This window comes from Lissotriton vulgaris, chromosome 1_1 (assembly GCF_964263255.1).
Source record: "Lissotriton vulgaris chromosome 1_1, aLisVul1.2, whole genome shotgun sequence".
In the NCBI taxonomy this organism is placed as follows: domain Eukaryota; kingdom Metazoa; phylum Chordata; class Amphibia; order Caudata; family Salamandridae; genus Lissotriton; species Lissotriton vulgaris.
Window position 1 is genome coordinate 119,498,464 of NC_141685.1, and position 10,511 is coordinate 119,508,974.

At 41.1% G+C, this 10,511-nt stretch overlaps 1 protein-coding gene across 1 annotated transcript; it reads left to right on the plus strand.

Moving 5' to 3' along the window:
• Positions 1-8,196: 8,196 nt before the first annotated feature.
• On the plus strand, positions 8,197-10,285 carry LOC147737705 (uncharacterized). Its single transcript, XM_086942428.1, has one exon. The coding sequence runs from the start codon at positions 8,212-8,214 to the stop codon at positions 10,171-10,173; it is 1,962 nt and encodes a 653-aa protein (XP_086798554.1). The 5' UTR covers positions 8,197-8,211; the 3' UTR covers positions 10,174-10,285.
• The last annotated feature ends 226 nt before the right edge of the window (positions 10,286-10,511 follow it).

Genomic DNA, 10,511 nt, shown 5'->3' on the forward strand with positions numbered 1-10,511 from the left:
TCGATGTTACCTCCAGCCTCTGCAAGGAGACTCCCTCAACCGTGACCTGCTCTGTCAGGTCTTGGTCTAGTGCGTCTCGGTCCTCATTCGTTAGCATTGGCAGGGTCAGGTCTTCCTGGAAGTCTCTCCCAGTATTTCTGTCTCCTTGTTGTCAGTGTCCTCAAGGATCCAGTTCCGTCCTTTGTCTTGTCTCTCTAACCATGTAAGCAACTCATTGGCTTTATCACCGACATCATAGAGACAATGCTGGGTAGCCAGCGCATGAGTTCACACTATTTTCCATTAGTGCTCTTAATGTGTGCTGCTTCAGTTGATGGTGTAATGGGAGAGAAACTGATTCCCCTCTTGACAAGCGTGCCTCCAGGAAAGCACATTCCCTGTCCTGAGCCTCACACTTCAATTTACGTTCCTCCGGCATTCCCCCAATCAAGGTTTGTTGCTTGGCTTGAATTACTGCCTTGAATTCATCCCATAGCACGCAAGTTGATTCAACAGGCCGCCCGTTCGCCTTAAAATAGAGGTCTGTTCCATCTCTCATACGAGCTTTGAACATCTTGTCTTATAAATATCACGGATCAACCCTTGGGGGTAGCATGAAGTCCACAACCGGACCATCGAGTTGCACCTCCACCAGCGAATCATCTGAGATTCCCCCTGCTATGTGTGTAGTGGCACTAAAATCATCTTTATGGACAGTCTGGGTGAAAAGATAGTGCAGGCATGCCAGACTACCATGTGCTGCAGACAGGTGCGTCCGGTTCTGATCCCCTCTTCCCCTCTAGGGGCATTTAGGAGTATCATGAATATAGTATAGGTGCAGTTCTGTCACTCCAGTCACCCCAATGCTTGTACAGGATGATAATCTATTCTAGACCTATGATCTCCTGCTTGAAAAGTCCATGCTGGTGGCGAATATTGAGGAAATCGCCCATTTAGCTCTCTTAGACCTATGGTTTCTAATTCTAATTATGTTTTTTTCTAATTCTTTTACAAGAGTCTTGCTGATGTTTTCATTCTTTTGTTCCCTCATGCCCATTGTTGATGAAAGACTTGGATTTGACCATAAGTAATTTTGCCGTTGTATTTCAACATTTCTATCGTAAGACCATAGCATATTCATGTTATAAAGGAGAAGTGTGGCTCAGGGGTTAGAGGCGGCAGACCTGGAGCTTGAGTTCGGCCCGGGACCAGGGTTCAATTCCCCGCCTCGGCGGGTCTTGGGCTCAAAAATTCCACGGACTCGTTAATTCTCGCTCCGGTGCCTTCTCGACTCACGGGTTTACACTCTGCGACTCTGGGCAATAGCTTGCTTAATCTCCACAACGGCCCCTCGCGGTGGGATGCCTGGCTTTCACCTTGTGGATACCCTGCCAGGGTTATCTCACAGGGGAATACCAGGACAGGTTCCCTAAGCAAGCGCTGAGATGCCCCAGGGTAAGTCGTGCGCTATATAAGTTTCATTCATTTCATTTCATAAACACCGGTAATAATAATCTCAGGTTGGGTGCCATTGTCCAGTTGCTGCAATATCATAATTATCAAATGTATCAAATTGGTCGCCATTGTTCTTCGTAATTATATACGTTGATTACTACAAGAGATTTAATTATAATTTTTTACTTGTTTTGTATTTTGACAATTAGATAATCCTTTTGACTTGGGACGTCCATTTCACTTTCCATTTTTAGCTCAGTTGATATAAAAATAGCCAAACCCCCACAAGGTCTGCCATAGTTACTTGTTCTCTTAGCTAATGAGTAATAACCATATAACCTTCCCATCTAAAAGGAACTAAAGCCCAAGTCTCGTGTAAACAAATGATTTGAAAACAGCACAGAGTAGCAAGTTCGTTATTCTGAATCTTTGCTGGAACCCCATTTATATTCCACAAACATAATCTGACCCTTTCATTCATAATTGTTGGGCCCCTTAAAGGAACTTCAGAGTGTAGATGTCAATCCTGCCTGACATTATGGAGGGCTGCTGATAGCCAACCTAATTTGACAGTGTCAAATAATCGGTCTCCTATTTTTACGTCTAATGATTTTAAAAGATGCCCGTTGGTCATACCTATGGAGTTTTTAATATTGAATATTTCTTAATATTCTTGGTTCTCATTTGGTTATGATTTTGTAATTTTGATGAAACAAAAGGGCTAGGATAGGAAGGTTGCAGGGGAGTTGTTATTTTTATTCCCCAGTCCTGAAAGAGATTATGTTCTTGCATAATACGGCTGTCGGCAGTAGATGATGTCTAAGTTACTAATGTTGATTCACGATTATTATTCTTGATTGTGAGGAATTCAATTGATTCTATGTCGGTACATTTAATTTTCTTTAATGAGGGTACTGCATTACACAATTTATTGTAATATGTTCCCACGAGTCAAGATATCATTATTACTCCTAGATTTATATTCCGGCGTAATAATTACCTGCACCACTCCTTCTTTTTGATCTGGGTTATTTTATTTAATTTGTTGCAGGCTATTTTCACCTTGAGCATGCTCAGTTAACCTTCCATTATGATTACTAACAGTTTGAGACCATGATTGTCGATGTTTATGTAACTGCTTCGTTTCGGTTCCCAGATCTTGTGGTAATTTAATATCCTTACAGGTTTTTAACAAATCTCTATTCGTTTCATCCCCTCTGATACTCTCCCTCTTTGCTCTATTTGTTTCCAATTGTGATGGCTTATTTTCCACCTGTTTATTAATTTCCTCCACTTGCAGCATTTCTAAGGACTGAATTTTCCCATTCTCTATCATTTTTATACTATCAGCTTGATTATTTAGGCATTTATTTTTCATAACTAAAAGGGTTTTGTTGGAGACATTTGTTTACCCTCACCTTCACTATATGGTATTTGGTCATGGTTGTTTCCAGTATTCAATCTTACTATATCTGATGCATTTGTATTTTTTTATACTTTTAAGAACTTTATTTCTTGCTACCGTTGTTTTTTCGTTTCTCTTTTTGATAGATGAACTTCCGGAGCTGCGTCTGTCATTGTTGATTGTGTCGAGCATAGGTTTATCACTTCTTGATCTTTTGTTATATCATCTATTTTTTCTTTAACAACAACAATATTGTCTTTACATTTTATTGTATCTTTAGCGTGGCAGTCGGTCTTGATGGGTTGAATTCCCACATTAGGAAAATTCCCTTTTACATCGTCAATTATTGTTTTTAAAATATCCGGAATGGTAGTTAGTTTGTTAGTTAGTGGGGCACAACTACACTCTGCATACGTAGATATTGGCTGAGATTGCGCCCTTACTATTAGATTATTTTGCGTTGTTATCTTCTGCTCAATTCTGGTAACAGAGGATGCAATAGCGCTCAAGATCTATTTGGACCTCCTTTTTGTTGGACTGATATGTTAAAGCTTCCAGAGTTAATTGCGAGGTTTTGAAGAATAAATCCCAAATTGCTCCTGCGTTCCCACTTCCTGGTGCCTGAGTACCTGGGCTATGGTGTTGCCCATTTATGAATGATAGGTCCTTATACTCCTCTTTTTGTGGTCCTTGAAAATCATCTCCCTCTTCACAAGAATTAATGAATTGTGGACTACTATTCAAAACGTCTTTTTGATACGGAGTACTCCAGCGCTGCAGAGTTTCTGGGTTGCTGTTGTATTCGTCCTTATTAATTTGAGATGCATTATTTTGATTACATTTCGTCTGGTACTGTTTTTTAGCTGAATTTATTTTAGACAGAGTAAGATCCGATTTCAGTGGGGGTATTGGCTTCCCTTATGATTTTCACCCCACCATTTAGTTAATTTGGAGCATCTTGCTCTTGTTGATTTATTTGGCCCAAACTAGATGGTTCCCCTATCCCGTTAGCTTTTCTGATTTTTACTTGCACTTCTATTGGCATTGGCTGCCTAGTTTGTAGTAAGTGCCGAGTATCTCCCATTGTTAGATTTGTGCATTTTGCGTCCTCTTATTGTGAACGACCAGTAAGTGGAATAGTTAACATCTCTAGGTCTGTTATTTGACACCAATGGTTGACTTGGTCCTTATTTGAATTTCACATTCGATCGACTTCAGCTTCAGACTCAGGGTGGCCTGGTTCACTTACTCCTTGCTTAGGGGATATAATATTTGCTCTACTCAGTGGTTTAATTGGAGTTTGAAGATCACAGGGGTTATTAGCAAAGTTAGCATAGCACCAGTTGGATCTTTCATAAAATCAAACTTTGACAGCGACTTTACCTAGTATCGCAAATGTATGGACCTTAGATGATTTAAAGGACTATATGTCACCTGCCTGTTTTATTTTAAACGTATCTAGTATTAGTGTTTGTTGTATTTTTCTTTACCTTTTGATAGCAGGGAAAGGTGGCCGCTCCTTTCCTGACCTCATAATAGGTGAAGAAGTCTTGCTTCTTTCAGAGAATCAAAGGGGCCGGTGACAAGACCAAAGGGTGCTTTGATAGGACAAAACACCACCAAATACCTCCAAGGGAAAACACCCCCAAAGCACACCTCGGTACAGAATCTGCCGGTACTGCTGGTTACTTAATTAATTAATTAATTAATTAACCGATTCATTAATATCCGGGCTCCAGGTAGGGCTGTAGTCTAGGCATGCAGAGTAATTCAGAGGTCGAGGGGTGCTTCAACAGGGTCAAAGTCTATTGTCACTTTCCCCTTTGCATAATTTCTCAGATTTTGTATTACGGACTTGTTACAGACTCCAATGGCTCAGCGACTTACGGACCGTTCAACCTTAAGTACTCGCCACACGCCACACACCTCTTGCCACTTGTCACTCACCACTCACTGTTCATTGCTTGTTCGTTGCTATTCATCGCTGTCAAGAGTACAAGGGAGAATGCTGGCAATCCTTCAGGAGCAAGAGCGGGATCCAGAGCCAGTCCCACTACAGACGGCAGATGTAGACACTTCACTCCACTTCTCGGCTCAGCTCTGCTCTGCTCAATGCTTTGTGTATACGTAAAATCAGGCAGCAGTTCCCTGAGATCTGAGGAAGAGAACGGAGGCTCCAGCTATTTCCCTATGGCACTCTCATCTTTGGAGACTGCTTAGCCTAGAACGTATGGCTGATATTTTCAGGGATAATTATAAGAATTTTTAATTTAAATGGGGCCCCCTTGTCTCCTTCCTCTCCCAGGGCCGTCCTTCTGCGGTGTGTCCCTCCACCATCGAAGCCCGCCATCTCTTCCAGTTTTGATCACAATCCCAGTGTCGACCAACCTCTCGTTAGTATGAACACACCGCCACCACGGATGGGGTGGGGGTGGATTTTTTTGTGTTTTTTATCTTTGTTCCTTGTTAGATTCATAATTACTTATCCCATGTTAGGATGAGTTTGTCCACGCTTTTTGGCTATTCCGCATACAACACCTCGGTGGAGCAACCTGGAGAAATTACCGTTACAGAAGGCCGTTAAGTTTTCTTTAGACCTATCTGCTGGCTTAGCAAAGTTGCATGATGTTCTTTTTTTTCTTTTTTATCTCTCTGTCTCAGCTCCGGGGCACTTAAAAGCTGTATCTTTCATTTGACTTATCTAATAAGAGGAGGAGCTGGTTTATATTAATCAATGTACTTTGTCCACCTGTCATAATTCTGTTGAGGCTTTCTGATCCCCTGCGTGGGACCAAGTGATGGTGTAATTTTTGCCTGTGGACTGTGGAAAAAAAAAATTAATGAACACATTTTTGACATAAATCAGGTGGCAGGCCAAGGCTCCTCTGTGCCTTGCAGCAGCCGCCGCACGAGCAGCACCACAAGCGACTTAGCACCGCGGTGCCGGCAGCGTCCGTTCCTGCCCCCAAAGCAGATCTGTAGAACTTAAAGCGCCCGTATAACCGGACGCGGGTGAAGCGGGAACCGGTCACAAAACAAACCCTGGCAGTCGTCCCAGGCTCCGCTCCGCTTGCTCGTCAACTCCTCTTCGGCTCGGCCCCTCGGCTCTAATCGATACGCTCTGTACTCAACGCCGAATCACAGGCCGACAACAAATGTGAACACCAACAGAGGGAAGAATTGTGTGTTTCCCCCAGTTAGTGAAAAAAAACCAGCATAAGTCTTGGCTGCTTCTGCTGCACCCAGAGTCTTATGCGTCTTTTCAGTCTAATTTTTCTGTCTGGAAAAAGATTGTGTCCTGGTTTTCTGCACCCAGTAAATCCAGGTGCAGAAAAACCTAACAACTGATAATCAAGTGGAATAAAATGAACACATGAAAGTCCGCCTTCATTTCATTCCCCTTGATTCATACTCTGGACCATAGTTGAGGGATATGTTTAGGCATAGTCCTCGCAGCACACAATAGATTTGCTTGAGGCAGAGGCCAAAACTCAAAAGTCAGGAAACCAGATACAAGTAGGTGGTAACTCAGGGCAGGGGAAAACGCCTGTTGTCCGTGGAGGAGGCATTCCCTTCCCAGAAATCTGCATTACAAATTAATTAATAGTATATATTTTTTTAATATTTGTTTGGTGCCAGTCCATATGACTTTCAGATCTGCCTTTGGGATTCTATGTTGCAACTTTATAGGGTACATGTATCCTTTGTGAGCTTAATAAAATGTTGAAAATTCTACAGATCCTCACTCCTACATCCAATTACTCTCATTCTACCATTCTACACTCTGCTCTGTCTGAAAAACAGCTCAGCATTTTCAAAATTCTGCATTGATTTGGCTTGTAAATTATATTTTTGGAAATGCACATGTATTAACTATTTAATTTTAATACTATAGGTGATTGAAATTACGGACGAAGAAAGCAAGATTTGAATGTCAGTGCCAGAAGAAGGATTATTTTGAAAAACTGAAGGACATCCAGCATTCTACGTTTAAACAATTTCCAAAAATCTAAGTGTGGCGAGGAAAGTACTATACCTGTAAGTGAAGTCTCTAATTTTGCATTTTATTAACCCAGAGCAAAGCCATATCTGTGCACACAGCATCAGAAATAATGTAGAAAGACTGCTTCAGCATCCTCATCTGAAATATTATCAGAAAGACAAATTGCCTCAGCATGACAGAATAACGTTCATCTAAAGCATCATGTAATTCTAGAGAGGAAGCACACACTGCATAAAAAGTTACAACTAAAGGTTTCTTCTGCATACCATCAAAGAAAAGACGCTGAAAGAAGACTCCGAAGCTGACACATTAACAACTAAGAGATTGGAAAATCACCTTTGTTCAACAACCGTTTTAACCAGTTATGCAAGTTTGAGACTATCTGCCTCGGGATATAACACCTTGACCCACTCTGCTCACTCTTGCGAAAACCTTAAAAATTCACCACTTTATTGTGTTAATGACCATCTCAGATTGTCTCCTTTTTATTGTGTACTGTTCTGTAATTCTATGTAAATGGCCTCAACATTATCTGTTGTGCAGTAGTGATATGTAAAACTGTTAAATATAAAAATGGATTAAAGGAGCACAGTTGCGCTATAGGTAATGTAAATAAATCCTCGTCTTCAGAACTACAAACCTTAACCTTACACCAAACATAGAAAGGGTAGAAGGAACTGATGTTCTGCGACTAATGATCCACAATAGTACTCTGCACGTTCAAACGCCCTCAGTTACTGCCATTACATCAGTGCAAAAAGGTACTTATCAGTTTAATCATTAAATATCAGACTAACACCTTATTACTGCATTGCTAAGAACCTATACAAATCGATTTGAGAAAAACTTCAGTCACAAATTAAGTTGCTGCCGGAGAGGCTATAACCTAAAGACTATTATCTACTAGGAAAATTTCAACAGGTGTTACAGGACTGCTTCCCGACATTTTTTGCTCAATTCAAGTGTTGAGAAATTTACACACAATTTCTTTTAGAGATGAGTTCTGAACATTATCTAAACAAGCACGACTCTAAAATCGAGGCAAAATAACCGAAGTTGGGGAAAAAAGTTACCTGTGTCAAAAAGATACAGCCATAAATCTTATCTCACAGAATTTGACAGAATGCACACAAGGGTAAATCACTTTCAGTGCAAAGTATGCCAAAAAAGTTTCAGGCGTAAATCTTATCTCACTGAGCATATGAGAATCCACACTGGGGGAAAACACTCTCCGTGTAAAGTATGCCAAAAAAGTTTCAGGCGTAAATCTTATCTCACTGAGCATATGAGAATCCACAATGGGGGAAAACACTCTCCGTGTAAAGTATGCCAAAAAAGTTTCAGGCGTAAATCTTATCTCACTGAGCATATGAGAATCCACACTGGGGAAAAACCTTTTCAGTGCTCTGAATGTCAGAAAAGGTTTAGTTTCAAACTGAGTCTATATCGACATGCATTAACCCACTCTGTGGAAAAACCTTACCAGTGCGCTGAATGCCAAAAAAGATTCAACCAAAAATCTCATCTCACTGAACATATGAGAATCCACTCTAGGGAAAAACCTTACCAGTGCTCTGAATGCCCAAAAGATTTCAAACTTAAATCACTACTAACGGCACATGTGAGATTCCACACTGGGGAAAAACCTTATCAGTGCTCTGAATGCCAGAGATGTTTCAGTGACAAAATGAGACTCACTAAACATACAAGGACCCACTCTTGGGTAAAACGTTATCGGTGCACTGAATGTGACAAATGTTTCAGTGAAAAAAGCAGTCTCGCTCAGCATATAAGAACCCACACTGGGGAAAAACCTTATCAGTGCTCTGAATGTTACAAATGTTTCAGCCAAAAAAGCAGTCTCACTGAGCATATAAGAATCCACACTGGGGAAAAACCTTATCAGTGCTCCGAATGCCAAAAATGTTTCAGCCAAAAATCTCATCTCACTGAACATATGAGAATCCACTCTGGGGAAAACCCTTATCAGTGCTCTGAATGCCAGAAAAGTTTTTGTAAGAAACAGAGTCTATCTCGACATGCAATAACCCACTCTGTGGACAAACCTTATCAGTGCCCGGATTGTCAGAAATGTTTCAAAGACAAAAGCAGTCTCACTCAGCATACAAGATACCACTCTAAGACTAAGGAAAAACGTTATCAGTGCTCTGAATGCCAGAAATGTTTCCGTAATCAAAGCACTCTGACTCAGCATACAAGAACCCACACTGGGGAAAAACCTCATCAGTGCACAGAATGCCAGAAATGTTTCATTGACAAAAACAGTCTCACTCGGCATACAATAACCCACACTGGAGAGAAACCATATCAGTGCACGGAATGCCAGAAATGTTTCAATGAAAAACGCGATCTCACAGTGCATATAAGAACCCACACTGGGGAAAAACCTTATCAGTGCTCTGAATGCCAGAAAAGGTTTTGTTACAGACAAAGTCTTTCTCAGCATGCAATGACCCATTCTGTGGAGCAACCTTATCAGTGCTCTGAATGCCAGAAATGTTTCAGTTTAAAAAGTAGTCTCAAAAAGCACATAAGAACCCACACTGGGGAAAAACCTTATCAGTGCTCTGAATGCCAGAAATGTTTCAGTTTAAAATGTAGTCTCACAAAGCACATAAGAACCCACACTGGGGAAAAACCTTATCATTGCTCTGAATGCCCAAAACATTTCAACCGTAAATCACTTCTAACTGCACATGTGAGATTCCACACTGGGGAAAAACCTTATCAGTGCTCTGAATGCCAGAGATGTTTCAGTGACAAAATGAGACTCACTAAACATACAAGGACCCACACTTGGGTAAAACGTTATCGGTGCACTGAATGCGACACATGTTTCAGTGAAAAAAGCAGTCTCACTCGGCACATAAGAACCCACACTGGGGAAAAACCTTATCAGTGCTCTGAATGCCAGAAATGTTTCAGTGAAAAAAGACCTCTCACGCTGCATATAAAAACCCACACTGGGGAAAAACCTTATCAGTGCTCTGAATGCCAGAAATGTTTCAATGAAAAAAGACATCTCACGTTGCATATAAAAACCCACACTGGGGAAAAACCTTATCAGTGCTCTGAATGCCAGAAATGTTTCAGTATAAAAAGTAGTCTCACACAGCACATAAGAACCCACACTGGGGAAAAACCTTATCAGTGCTCTGAATGCCAGAAATGTTTCAGTATAAAAAGTGGTCTCACACAGCACATAAGAACCCACACTGGGGAAAAACCTTATCAGTGCTCCGAATGCCAAAAATGTTTCAGCCAAAAATCTCATCTCACTAAACATGTGAGAATCCACACTGGTGAATAAAATTATCAGTGCTCTAAATGTCAGAAAAGATTCAGAGGTAGAGATGGTTACAAGCACCATAAGAAAACACACTGTAGGAAGGTGGATATCTGACTATGGTTACCCCCAACTTTTTGCCTAGTGTTTAGCTGGTTTTCAACTTAGTTGGCCTGGGATCCTGCTATTCAGGGCCCCAGGCTATCGGCTCTCTCCTTAAAATGGACTCCATGTACCTTAGGTACATACACAATTGGATATTGGTTCTCCTTATGAGTCCCTGTATAGTGTACCCTAGGTACTCAGGGCATAGGTGCAACCAAGGCCTACCAGGGGCTGCAGCATGTATTATGCCACCCCTG

What these genes read in the sequence shown, in the direction of transcription:
- LOC147737705 (XM_086942428.1), top strand. Translation starts at nt 8,212, where the DNA reads ATGAGAATCCACACTGGGGAAAAACCTTTTCAGTGCTCTGAATGTCAG.